General features: G+C 36.9%; 1 protein-coding gene across 1 annotated transcript in view; it reads left to right on the forward strand.

The window, feature by feature from the left end:
• Positions 1-12,420: 12,420 nt before the first annotated feature.
• The window catches only part of il1rapl1a (interleukin 1 receptor accessory protein-like 1a), a gene marked incomplete at its 5' end in the record, with an annotated part of 73,284 nt that continues 70,543 nt past the window's right edge, over positions 12,421-15,161 (forward strand). Inside the window, one exon of the mRNA XM_081367877.1 lies at positions 12,421-12,505. Within this exon, the coding sequence (XP_081224003.1) occupies positions 12,421-12,505 (85 nt within the window). The remainder of the gene's footprint in view (positions 12,506-15,161) is intronic.

The raw sequence follows: 15,161 nt of genomic DNA on the forward strand, positions 1-15,161 counted from the left end.
GCAGGTCAACTCGCGTACCACTAAAATGACACAAACACTGACTGATGCCCCTGATCTGTGGGAAGCTAAAAGTCACGTCTGTGGCATTCTGATAAAAGCATGCATATGTCATTTAAAGCATGCTTCGCAGAACGCACTCAAATTGAACTCCGTATTGCAGTTCTGATACTGTTGCGCTTTTAAATGCAAATAGGATTGGAGAATATTTGCAGAGCCTATTGTTGCCATTAAATGGCTAAAATTCTTGGATGGGGTTAACTTTGGAAGTTCGTAGGTTTCCTTTGTGCGTGTGAGTGTTTACATGTATGATATATAGTTGTATTGTTTTCCCAGCGAATAAAACAAACTCTTGAGGCCCCCCTTCCAGTTTCTTAGGGACCACTTTACTGGGCACAATATCAATAAGAAGCCTCTCGCTATCTCTCTGTGTGTGTATGTGTGCATAATGAGGAGAGTATGCTGTGGGAAAGCCCTCATTATAAAACAGTTTGAGCTCTCAGGCCATTAAAGTCAAGCACAGCGAGTGAGGAAGCAAGTAAAGGATACTCTGGTGGATTGCTAGATGATTGAAACAATAAGCTCATTCTATATTGTCTTGTCGGTAATGGCTTCTGTTGGAATCCTTTGGGTTGAGGGCTCTTGTCAGCTCTTGTCCTGGTGATGTTTTTTGACCTGCTGTCCATGCTGATTCATCGGGTCTCAAAAGAATAGCAATCGATTAGTAATACGAGAAGAGAATGCATTGATTTGGGTTGATGAGAAGTTGTTGGGTTTTTGGGATTTCCATCGTGGTTTCCTGACCTTGATGGTGTGCTTTCCATTTGGAGTGCACCTGTGGAGGTGATGCGTCACGCATCAGAGCTTTCGCATCCCATATTTACATAACTCATGTAGGGAATTTCAATTTGAAGGATGTACAAACGACACATGCACACAAATAAAGAAGTACAATGAGTTCATTTATTTGTATATTTGTGTGGTTGAGAATATGCAAGTCGACTCACATTGATGCATGCACACAAGCTCATTTACTGCTGGTTTTCCTGTTGCTGATGAAGTCTGACATGTAATCTTTCCTTGTTTCTTTTTTTCTATTGCTCTCTCCCTCTCTATTACTGTCACTTTCTCTCTCCCTTAGGACTGTCAAACTGTCAGAATCCTCACTGATTCCCTCAGAATAGTACTGAAACCTGCAGTGTGTGAATCCCTATGAGTGTGTGTTTGTGTAGACTCAATTTAGTCTCATATTATATGATGGTAACAGGGCGTTTGCAGTACAACACGAGTATTCGGCTTTTACAGCACTTCCTACACTGATTTTACTCATAAATTAGCTCTAGATGTTCATTTATTCATTATTGATTTCAGACAGACAGTAAAATTCAACACCTGATGTTTATGGCTTCAAAGTTTCTCGATTTTATTCATATGACTTACGGTGGCCGCAATTTGAGAGAAGCCTCATTTTTGCTTCTCTCTTGCCATTTAACCTTGAAGTATAAGCTCATGACAAATGCAATGGATTCTAGGGCTGACAACCTTTGATGGAATTGAGAATCTGCCTCTATTTTCAGTTCTCTCCTTGTAAATGAGATGGTGCAGTCATTTACATTGGCGAAAGTGAGTCAGGAACCTAGTCATCAGTTAGAAAAGTAGTCCCATAATGACAGTCACGGTAATTCTGAAAGCATTGGTCAGGAATGAGCTAGAATACTAATTTCCCAGAGGAAAACAGTGAAAAAGACACATTTAAACACTGTACAGAGGAGTCCTGAAGTCTTAGACCACTAGTGATAATTCAATGAAAAACTTTTCATTTCAAATTATATTAGAATAGCATTTTGATGGAAAATTTTAATTGAAAAATTAATGACATGCAGAATGTCTTAGTGTTTTGATTTGTCCTCTTTTTGCTTTAATGACAGCAGCACTTGAGCTGGCATGAACTCCACAAGATTGTGTAAAACCTGATGATCATGTTCTCCAGCATTATATGAGAATGATCCAAAGAACATCTTGTGCTTAAATGCAAGAACATTTTAACCTTTTGTAGAAAAGAATTCACATAGTTAATTTGACAAATTTGCTCACATTAGCGACCAAGAAATAGTGCAAAATCTTACATTTATTATTCAATCTTTTAAAAATCATAGATTTCCAATGTGATCTCAGACCCCTCAGTGTGTATGTATGTGTAATATATTATTACTGTCATTGATTTACTTTATATATATATATATATATATATATATATATATATATATATATATATATATATATATATATATTTGATAGGCTGTAATTGCTGTAACTTTTGAACAAGGCAATTGTAGGAAGTTGCATATGACCACATTAAACTCACATTAAACCACAGTCTATTATGAATAGGTAACATCTTTTTGCTACTGAGATTCAAATGTGTACTCCTGTAACAGAACTCATTCCAGTACGTTGTATACATAGCTAATTAAAAACGCGGGTGTAGGGTATGATTTGGAGTTGCGTTATTATGCTAAGATTTGATTAGGGATTGGGAATTGTATTAAAAATGTAACATACTGTTATAGGCCTTTTGATATTGAATTGGTTTGGGCACTGGAGTATCATTTGGTGAGTAATGCCTCTGACAATGATCTGTACATTCTAGTATCATTTTTAAAAGTGTACTGCTCAACATTATTGGATTTTCTGCGCTTGTGAGGCTTTCCTGTTAATGATACCCTAAATGATTTCAGAAGTAATTGTCTCCTTTTCTCTTTCAATTGCATTGTTTTCACATGAGGTACATTCAAAAAGGCTTTATGAGCATCACTATATTATAACATTTATCTGTTCAGAAACTCTGGAACTCTGGAAACTTAATGAAAAATAACTGAAAACTTAATCTCAGATGAAGGAAAATAAAAACCAGACAAGTGAGACAATTGTTAACAATTGTTACTGTAATAGTACAGAGATTTAGTATTAAAATGGATGACATAACTTAGATAATTTGGCCGGAATTTAATGTGAAAGTTTGAGTTTGTATTGAAATCTCTGATGTTTCATTCCAATAACTCAGCAGATTGGAGCGCTGTTTGAGACGCTGTTGAATGCCTTTTCTGAAACTCAAGAGGGAATACTTGTGAGATTACTAGGGTCTTTTTCAGCAGACAAGTCTGAGAAGCACGAGTCTGAAACGGTTCAGCCAATAATATTAAGACAAACAGTAAACCAGAATGCATTGATTGATACTGATAACATACAAATTGCAATGGCCCCATGGCTCACTTCTAAAGGAGGAGAACATTCTTGTTACAAAAACTCATTGTTTTTGTGACACAACTTGTCTCAGTCCTTTCTTGTTTATGTGCACAAGTGATTAGAAACAGTCCAGTGAATTAAAATAAAAACAATTGTGCTATATCTATCTATGAAACATCAGCAATTTTCCCACCTCAAATTAAAAAAAAATTAGGCCTACATAATTAAATGCACAAAAAACATGTTTAGGTCATAGCATCTGTTTTTTAATAAATTCAGTTGTTGTTTATTTGGTATCATTATTACTGCTGAAGTTTTTTTTTATGGATTTGATGGTATTAGATACCATTCTTTATACCATGGTCTGGGTGAATACTCGATTCTGATTGGCTGCAGGGTGTCCATTAAAAAGTGATAATATACACCTAGGAAAGGCGTCCCGTCAATTTGCCTGATGACAGTTCTAAATGATTGCGCTGGCTCAAACTCACAGATCAACTGCTGCGGTCGGGTCGCTGTGGCCACGTTGCTTGGCAAGGCCTGTATACGGGAGATATTAAATAGTGCGCTCGACTTAATAAATAAAAACCCTCACGATTTTTACTCTAAACACATTAAAGTATTATTAATTGATTAAATATTTCTTTCTTTCGTAAGTGACCATGGTATAAGCGGGTTAATGCCCTTCGAGGTGTCCATTGTCAGGTATTAATGGACTTCGGCGGAGGCAACCGTCCGGCGCGCTCGCCGTCGTTCATTAATACCTGATAATGGACACCTCGTCGGGCATTAACCCTTAGGCTACTTAATATAATTCTAACCACTTAGCATTCAGAAATAAAGCAGTGGATTGCCGGAGCCATTGTATAAAAATACTGTTTCTGCTCTGAAAAGAAAAACAATGTTTCTAATCCCTGGCTTGTACATGTTGATTTTTTTTTTTTTTAGTATCATCCATGTTGTGAACTAATATATATTCATGCACATGTGTATATAGTTTTTCATGCATTGGAAGATAGTTTGGCTCTTGCATAAATAGCTAATTTGACTAATTTATCCATTCATGATGTGCCAGTGGCAGGTTTCCCAGTCATGGAAAGCCAGAGAATTGGAAATTGGTGATTTCCAGGCCTGGAAATCTCATGGAAGTCAATTAAATCTCAAAAGTGAGAATAAAAAACATTCTATAACTATCATTATATTCTTGTGTAGCCAACGTGAGAGTAACGGCCTTCAAATCTCACAATGCTTTTGCTCAAATAAGTCGAATCGGCAATGTTTTTCAAGCGTCAAAAACAAGTGAAATAGTCAGTAGAAATGGGAGCCCTTAAGACATCTAAACCTTTCATCATGTAAAGTCATGTCAGACGTCATTTAAATTGAAAACCTCAAGTTTCCTGCACATAGCTCTTTTCTTCTCTGCCATTGCTATCCATTATCTTTGCTAGCCCTTTGACCACCTATTATCTTGTCTTTTGTTTTGACTCCTGACTGAGAACGAGTGTGTCTGGTAAGGGGATTAGTGGTGCTGTGTCTGGAGGTGGTGTAGGAGAGCAGTAATACTCAATAATTAATCACCATCAGCAGCGCAGAGCATGGAAGAGTACTCAGGGGTCCCTTGTTAGCCGGGGCCGATCAGTGAAGTGTGAACAGTCTGCAAGCTGCTTTAACCACACACACACACACATGATCAATATTCTGAATTTCATTTCATGTTAAGGGCACAGAAAGACTGTTACATGTGTGTGACTTTTTCATGACTGTGATGTATGGTCAGGATAGAGCACCTGTAGTCAAGGTTGCATGTGCACTAACAAGTCCATGTCATAAAAAATATATATTTCAGGAGTCTATATTTGAGTCTATATTTATTGTTTCTCATTTCCTGCTTTTGCACTCACAAACACACACACACACTTGATGCCCCTGAGCATGTTCGAATTCTACTCTGATATTTGCCTGGCACAAGAAAGCTGGAACTGCCACAATAAATAATGGAGTCCACAAAGACTGATGTGGTCTTTGTCCCCCCCACCATTATTTTACAAACTCAAGCCCACACCTATAGTAACGCAATTACACACATGCATACATGTCCATTTTGCTCTGAACTGTCATATATGTAATGTCTCAAAATAGATGCGGCTCAGGTTGTCCTTGAATCATTCGTTCTACTGTCTCGTAAGTGTGTGTGTGTGCAGGTTTTTAACGGTGTGTATCTCTGTTCATAGCGCAGCACTCTTCCTCCAGGGGCACTGTTATATTTACCGCATGGTAAATGTGTTGACTGTCAGGCCTGGAGATGTGGAGAGTTTAAATTGGATTAAATCATAAAATCACCACATCAATCATTCACAGCTGGGCCCGCCGCCACACGCCTGTCCTGTGAGCGACCGTACATGTGTATGTGGATATTAGGTCCAATGAGAAATGAGGAAGACCTTCTATGTTGCCTCTAACTGGATGGTGATTGAATTGCCAATTGTGACTGGAAAAAAAGCACTGCTCATATGGACTGATTTGATCTTAAAAGTGTTCAGTCTAGAAAATGATTATGTTTCCGTGATTAACAGGTGTATGAATGCAGGTGATTAGTGTTATTTTCTAAATCAAGCATCTCAAGTACTTTTAAAAAAAGCCTTAACCCTAAGGCTTAAAATATGACACATAACTCATCCCACACTGTTTGTTTGTACCTCGAATCATGTGGCTTGTTGAGAAAAGGCATGCTGTTACATTTCTAAGCAACTAAACTTGAAATATATAGGCAAAATAGCAAGTTACACAAATGATATATTTTATATAATACATACTAAATGCAATTTCTATATAATTTGCTTATTATTTTCTTATTTGCTTATTTCTTTTTCGTGCTAAAATGGGTGAACAAAATCTTGTTAAATCTATATACTTAGATTTTGGGGTAGATTAACTTCCCACACCCCAATATGTCTCATAGCAACGCCCTGGCAACCACCCACAACAACCAAACCTTTTTTCTGGCTCTTTTAAAAAAAAAAGATCTTAGACCTTATGTTTAGGGGTGGGGTGTCACATACAAAAACGACACATACAAAATATTTACATTATCCCATGATATTGGGTTGGTCATATTTGGTTTTATATCATTTAAAGGAATTTTCCATGAAATTATAACCTTCCTATTAAATTTTGCTGGAACTTTTAAGCTTTAAAATTGATGAAGCATCATAAAAATATCAGAAAATTCAAAATCATACAATAACTTTAAGGAACACCATATAATTTAAGTCATAGTTCACTGATTATTTTCTCCTGTGGTTGATTCATTAAGTCAGTGAGTTACATAAACATAAAACAAAACATAGTCAGATTTGTGAATGAATTATTCAGATTGATTTTTTTTTAACTGGATCAACCATTTCATTGAAAAGAACAATTCATTCATGATTTAGACATCGCTACTTTTCTCATGGACAGGCCAAGGGTGGATGTCAAAAATTTTCAGTGAATAATTGCCGAAATGGGTCTGTTCCAAACTAGTCCTATAAAATGTACCCTTTGTTCCACAGAGGAAAGAAAGTCATTTGGGTTTGGAACAGAATTAGAGTGAGTAAATGATGAGAGAATGTTTTATTTTTGGGTGAACTATCCCTTTAATTAAAGCAGTAGTAAGTGATCTCATACACATTAACTGGTGGCTGTGAAAATGTGAAATCTTTATATTCTACCTTTTCTCATTTTTTTTCTTTCTCCCTCTCTCTCCTCTTTCAAAACCCTGAGATTATGTGTGGGAGAGGGATGATAAGCCCTTTAAAGAGATCACAAGAGCACTCTCTCTCTGTCGCCCCTTTGCCTTTTTAACGCAGACACACACAGAAACACAAACACTCCCACACACACACAAAATAAAGTCTATTAACCTCTCAAATGCTACTGTTCCTGATGGGATTTAGACCTTCCAGTGTCTGAATTTGGCATGCAATTTATCATCAGTAGAATGTTATTGTAAGATAATTACGGATGAAGAGGAAGGGTTTGCACACACTTATTAAGTTTACATTAATTATTTGAGGAAAAAGGGAATATAGGTGTTATTTGATTTGATATAACAAGCCTTGGATGGAAATCCAAGAATACCATATAGCTGCAGGGAGTAATTTAGAGGTCTGCGTTAAAGTGACAGGAGCAGTGCATTATGGGGGAGTCATGTGACAGGGTTGTGAAATAAAATACGAACCTGAAATGATATTAAGGCAGGGCTTGAATTTCGGTGCGGGATTGCGGGTATTGCGCATATTTTTTATCATTCCCGCAGGTCTCCCATTTATAATGCGGGAAATTCCCGCAAACATTGATTCACTTTAGCATGTAGGTTCAGGTTGTATTAGTAAATTAATCCACGCAGATGGAAAATCAAATCAGTCATTTTAAAACTGTCTGCGAGACGCAATTTCACAAACAGCGTGAGTGATTCAGCGGCGCTGCGTCTTCTATCTCGCGTCTCTCAAAATGGGTTGCACAATGCAATCGTTAAACGCGCAGCAGGCGGCGGAAATACACTCTCGCGTTTCGGGAGTCGATCGGGCCAGCATTGCATCACGAGTAACTAAAGTTTACCATTTGCACGTCTTTTCAAGTCTCACCAGTTTAAACAGTCACGCGATTTTAAACTCTTCGGTACTTGCGCGCTGTCTGAGAGATGCTTTTTTCTCTGCACACATACATAGAGTAAAGCAGCCTCACAAACAGCTCGCGGGTAACAAAAGTTATTTTTCGTGGATTATAAATCGCTTTAACAGTCAAAAACATAAGAAAATGATGTCAATTTCGGTCTTGGAGAGTATCCTCTAATCTAAACACAGTCGGTTATGTCTTAAATAAGCATAAATCGCACGTGACCGTATAATGAAAACAGGATCCGTGCACTAGCTCTTAAAGGGACAGCAGCCATATGTGTCTGTCATTAATTTGTTTGTCAAAACAACAAAACATAGCTTTCATTTTAAGGAATCAGGATTAATAGCCTATGAATTTAATTTAGTCAGGACTAAAATACTACCCAGTGTTATTTTACATTTGATTAGGCTACTTTATTCAGTCTCTGTAGTATTTCTGAATAGCCTACTAGTTTTAGACCTAAGCAAAAACTTTTCTCTTTATTTCTCTTTATTGATATCTTTATTCTATTGTATTTATTTGTGCTACTTTTTTCAATTTAATTCAAAGATTGAAATCAAGCTTCCTTGAGTTGTGTAAATTCTTAAGAACAAAATGACCCCATTGTAAAAATGCAATGAGTAGGCTAAGCATACATTTAGGCGAGATAAATGTAATTAAAAAAAAAGTCTAAACTCCCCCCTCAAATTAAAAATTCCCCCCCATAAGAATCACCTAAGGGGGGATTTCCCCCCCATTTTCCAAAATGAAATTCAGGCCCTGATTAAGGTGCTTTGTCAGCAGGAGACCTCAAATAAAACTGTAAACAGAGGTGATTATGGGTGGTTGACATATACTTGTAGTACTTGTGCTTTGAAAAATGTATTTGTCGGGCTATTAATTTCAAAAAGCTAAATGGTGATATATATATATAAAAATGCATTCGAATCCAAGCAGTAAACTCTGTGCCTCTTTATTAATGAATATTTCAGTCCAATTTGGATTCAATATAGGCTACTTCAGAATCTTGTACATAGTGTTCAGTTTCTTGTTGGCCTCTCTGATCGCTCACATCATTTGTTCTTACACTTTAAAGAGAGATGAATACACTAAATCATTACTTTTTTGCTCTTTTTTTATTTCTGACATATTTGTTAACACGTTTAATTAATTATCTTAAAATGTTTCGCACCCAGAGTTCTTTTTAATAATTGTGTATGTCCTACATTGCTTGAACATTTAAGGTTTAGAAATACTCATGCAGACAGATATATGTCAAGTCAAGTCAAGTATATTTGTATAGCGCTTTTCACAATACAGATTGTATCAAAGCAGCTTCACAGTATTAAATCAAAATACCACAACAAGGTTTGTTTCTAGTGGAAAAAACGTCCACGTTTGGTAAGGCTGATCAATAGTATTATTGATTGATTAAATTAAATTAAATATCCCCAACTGAGCAAGCCAAAGGCAACAGTGGCAAGGAACCGAAAAACTCCATCAAGTGACCTAATGGAGAAAAAAAAAACCTTGGGAGAACCCAGGCTCAGTTGGGGACCAGTTCTCCTCTGGCGTTTATGAACTAGAGGCCGGATTTAACTTTAAGATTAAAAATATTATATGAATGCCTGGCTGAAGAGATGCGTCTTTAATCTAGTTTTAAACTGGGAGAGCGAGTCTGAGCAACGAACAGAATCAGGAAGGATATTCCAGAGTTTTGGAGCTAAATGTGAAAATGCTCTCCCTCCTTTGGTGGATCTGGATATCCTAGGTATGACCAAAAGCCTCGAATTTAGTGATCTTAAAGAGCGCGATGGATTATAGGGCGATAGAAGATCCGTTAAATAGACTGCAATTAATACGGAACTTTATAGGTAACCAATGTAGTGATGATAAAATCGGTGTTATATCATATTTTCTTGATCTAGTAAGAACTCTAGCGGCGGCATTTTGTATATGTGTGTTTATTCCATTATGGAAATGGTTTGGGTTCCCCTCCGTTTTCAGGCTTCTATAACCGTTCAGATGGGGGAATTGTGTGGACGTTGTGCACAGACAGCAAACGGAGATTAAAATAGATTTCAGATATGAACACAGAACTCAGGTGATTGAGTGGCTTCGTGGGAAGGCACAGAAATCAGATAAAATATGAAAAAGTCATACTTTAATATGATTTGACCATGAAAGAAATGCTTAAAGATCGCATCTCTCTTAGCTTTGTCTCATGCATATACATACATGGAGGAAATAAAAAGCAAAAATGTCTGGATTCCAGGGAAATTAAATTTTCCACATTTTTGCTGGAGAGTAGAAAGAGTATAAGTGTGATGTAATGGAAGCCATTTGCCATTTTCAGTATGTTCAGAAATTCTGATATTTAGTTTTGTATAAATTATTAATATATACATTCATGAAATATACATTTTTCAATTTTATTTTACAGTGCAGTTGTATTACAATAGTAATACATTTATGTCTTATAAATAATAATAAATATATATATATATATATAATTTGCACGCAAGTTTTATTTATTTTTATACCGTGTATTCTCCGTGTAAATGTATGCACCGAACCGTGACGCCCGTACCGTTTCGGTTCAATACGAATACATGTACCGTTCCACCCCTAGTTCTTGCCTTTGTTTGACCTCAATGAATTTGAAGTCGTATATCTCCACCTTGAAAATGCCAACTTTTCATCGGATTGCTCCTGACTCGCCATCTCTGCTGCTTCATCAAATCTCTGTTTAGCTTGTGTGTGTGTGTGCGTGTGTGTGGCGCGTGTGCTGGCATGTGTGTAAAAATACTGGCTCTGATTGGCTACCATGAAAGACATGACTCTGCCTTAGCCAATCATAATCGCTTACCTCGTTATTAACCCACCTCCTCACTAGCTGTGCGAGCCAGGGGTGCGTTCGGATTACACAGTTTATCAGAGAATGTCTAATAGAGTTTATTCAATCAATGCATAGTAACGCACCGCATTTAACGTCCAGTAATGTTAACGGCGTTGTAACGACGGGAAAAGTAATTAGATAGATTACCCCGTTACTGAAAAAATAACGTCATTACCTAACGCCGTTCTTTTAAACGGCGTTATTCCAAACACTGCTAGTCAGTATGAACAACTAGTTTCACAAATTTCACAACTAGCAAAAATTGTCATCTGTCAGAATAAAAATTTGTACATTTACTGAATACAGTATGGGCGGGTGGTGGACAGTTGTTAAGGTGTTCTGAGTGTGTTAAAATCAATCATATTATTAAAAAGTTCTTATGTAACTGAGGTATTCTGAGTGATACTATGTGGTCAGTATGAACAACTAGATTTGTACATTTCTGATTCTGAATAAAATGGGTTGTGGGTGGTTGCTATTCTGAGTGTTCTTTTGATATGTTGCTATGTGGTTGCCAAGGTATTCTGAGTGGTGTTTTAAAGCATTAAGCCCCAAGAATTTGGTTTGGTTTACAGTGCTTTTGGAATAAGAGACATTGTTAGGCACAATGAAGAGCGGAAACAGTTATACCTGGCGAGGTTATAAAAAAAGTAAATATTTATTGATATATAATAATAATTCAGGCTATGTAGTTCTTTAGCAATATTCAGCAGAACAATTGACAAGCAACACAAAAATGCAGTGGCACAGTAATACTTATGTAATGAGATCTCAGGTGTGTTTATAGAGTATTTTACAATACTCAGCCAATCATAAACAAGGACTGAAACTATCCATTTTATAAAGTATGTTAAAAATCATTAGCATAATAAATGTTGTTAATCACTTACTAAGGTATTCTTCTTGTTTTTAGTGTGTTGTTGTGCGGTTGCTAGGTGGACTAGTCCAGGACAAACTAAAATGTCTGTAGTATTAAAAAGTCTGTATTTTTTTCCATCAGATTTGTCACCCCAAAATTGTTCAGTCGTTTAAAATTTTTAAACAGGTTTTTCAAACTCACCCTTTATAGACCTTATTCAGAGCAGCGCCATGACATATATGAAAGCGAGGCTGTGAGGGATAGACTTACTGTGTTTTCAAAAGCGGTATAAAACTCCTTGATCACTTATAATTTTCCACAGCTCATACTATCTGGGTTTTTTCGTCTACTGAAATTTCTTGGAAAGCTATTTTTGCAGTGTTTCGTCAGCAGAACAATCCAAAAACACATTAAATAACAGTACAAGCCACTGAAGAGATGTACTGTATGTCTATCCCTCGCCTCGCTTTCATTCCCATTAAAAATCAAAGATTGCGCTGCTTTGAATAAGGTCTATAGTTTGTAGTCCTGCCCCAAATTCAGAAGTTAATGTCGTGCCCCTCAAACTAACGTAGCAATGTTTGACAGCATCACTGTGTTTACCCACTTCAGGAAGTCAGCCTACTGGGTTTTAACATTGACAAAATTACACACTTCACCTTTAAATCCTGTGCTTGGCGGAAAAGCAAATGCAGGTCTGTACTTGGGTAGCTGATGGTTGTATGTTGCCAGTATGACATGTGAGGTTTCTCTCTGTGTCTCCGTCAGGCTGGAGAGGAAGATGACAGCCCTCAACCCAGTGCTGTTCCTTCTCTGCGGTGTCTCTGTGTCTCTGACTCTGAAGGTGGTGTCAAAGAGAGGCTCAGGTATGTCCAATTTCTGTCTCTCTATCTCTCTCATTACTCACAGAGGGCTTGCTCTTCGCATTAACGTGTAACATCAAATATTATTTCATGGCATAATGAAAGCTGCTATGCTAAACCGCTCTCACGGGCCATGTGACTGTACGCAGGGTACCCGCGGGGTCTTAAAAGCATTGAAAAAGTCTTAAATTTGATCATCTCAAATTAAGGCCTTAAAAGCCTTGAATTTGGTATACAAAGTCTTGGATTTCGTTACAAAGGTCTTAAATTTTGTTTTGCCTTTTCTATGATTAAGTTAATACCGTAACAAAATTAACTGTTACTAATGTAGACTAATTAAAAATTAGTCGCTTAACGTTGAGTGCACCTCGCGCTTCACGTCATAGAAGAACGCGCGAAAGCGTGCGCACCCGTTACGATGGTTACTAATCAGAGCTTTTCTGTTAAAAGAACATGTTTTCTACCCGGTCTTTTCAGTAGTGTCTGGCCACAGCCATCCACGCGCGCTCTCTCTTCATTGTTGAAGAAGCGCGGATGATCTGAAAACACAGACAAGCTGGAGTTCAGCGATCTTCATTTGAGAAGATCTGTCACGAGCCGCTTGCGCTGTTTGTGCGACTAAATCTGCGATCAAAATGCAGGCTGATATACAGCAGTGTTTTTAATGTTGATCATTATGCGAGCAAGAATGCAATGTTTCCCGATATCCCCACGATTTCAAATGTGACATTGATTTTATGCAATAAACAGTAAAAAAAAAAAAAAAAAAAAAAAAAAAAAAAAAAAAAAAAGTAACATTAAGTGATGTACTACATTTTAAACAGTATTGTCAGGCTTATTGCTCTATTTTGCAACAAAATCTGTGGCTTTGACAAAGACAATGAGTTACCGCCACCTACTGGCGATTTTAATATCATATTTTTATTAATATTAAACGTTTTTTAACATTGAATATTTATTGAACATTGTTTTATTTAAAGCATTATTTATATTTTAAAGGTATTATAAAGGTGAAAAATGAAATGGAAGAATCGATTAAATGGGGCAAATATTGTCCCTTAATGGAAAGATGTGACTGCAGTCTAAGTGGAAGAGAGGGGGTACGGCACTCTAAAAAATTGGAGAACTAAGGAAAAGGGATGTAGAATTGCACAAGTGCTACTGCTAAAGAGTGCAATGTCAATACAGCCTGTTAGCTTAATTTTAATTTCTCATAAGCTTAATCGAATTGGCCTAGAGAGAATAATTATGACATTTTCTGTCTAAAGACTATAGCTACCAAAATTAAAGTAACTGCAGTTTGACTAAAAGTAATGACTAAAAGTTGACAAAAAATGCAAACACATTTCGTCAACTAAAACTATGAAAGGCAGAATAACTCAAATGTGACTAAGACCAATAAGCATTTTCGTCTGAAGATGAAGAGTAAGAAAAGTAATCAAAAATGGCTGCTAAAATTAACATTGGCCTACACACGTGCACGCTACAACGCTGTTGCGTATGTATTAAATATGACTGATAATTTAAATAAAATGTTTTATTTAATTCAAGTAATCTACTTGTACATAATAATTTTTTAGGGCTTAAAATGTATACAGATTTGACATTTTCCCCTCATACTTCTGTCGGAATTGGTACGAAGTTGGCATTGAATTTCATTTTAAATGGTATTAAAAAGGTCTTAAAAAGCCTTGAATTTAAGTTGGAGGATCCTGGGGGTACCCTGTGTACATATTAAAGCATAATTTAATGCAGCATTGAATGGTGAAGGTCATTTTTGTGTGCTGAGACAATGTGTGTGTGTGCGCTTTCCTTTACGCGCAAGTAGGCATGTACATAATCACCAAACTGCACACACACACACAAATGGGAACACGTGTAAACACACACACAATTTGCAACAGGGAACAGGTTGGGAAGAGAGCAGTGCCAGCCCATCTGTCAGAGGTGATACTCTAATGTGTGTGTGTGTGTGAGGGAGGGTGTGTGGGTGTGGGTGTTTAAGGGAGCGAGAAAATGTCTGTGTGTGTGTGTGTGTGTGTGTGTGTGTGTGTGTGTGTGTGTGTGTATGACTGACTGGGAAAAAGAGCACAAAATGTGAGCCAAGACCACCATGTTCTCCAGATAATTAGGTGCAGGGAGGTGTTATGAGTTCAGCTGCAGTTTGATGTTCCCCAGGACCAAAATTTGTATTTCCAGATACCTAATTTTTCTCCTGGAGCATAATGACAACTCAAAAAAAGAGTTACTCAATTACTGAAACTCAATGCGTTCACTGAAAATAATCAAAAAATATGAACCCTATTTCAGTGTTGGCTAAAGGAACAGTTATTATATACAGTCTGATGGAAACTGGCTGAAGTCTTTTGAGGACAACTTCAGTACCTTGGCATAAAGTCAGCATGAAATGACATTCGCAACCCATTATACTTTAGTAAGTATCTGTATTTCCGATTGAAACAGGATATTCAAGCGGAAAAAAATGTAGAATGGGAGTTGATGTTATTTGTAAGGACTTGATTGGATTGTGAAAAGTGGACGTTACATACCAGAATAGGGCCAGCTCTTAAGAATGCTTGTATGCTAAAACAGTACGTAAATAGCTATTTGGTTATTGGTTGGGTTATCCAATTCAATCCAACATTGTACAAAAGCCTGC

Source organism: Scardinius erythrophthalmus (assembly GCF_964197995.2).
Source record: "Scardinius erythrophthalmus genome assembly, chromosome: 6".
Taxonomy (NCBI): domain Eukaryota; kingdom Metazoa; phylum Chordata; class Actinopteri; order Cypriniformes; family Leuciscidae; genus Scardinius; species Scardinius erythrophthalmus.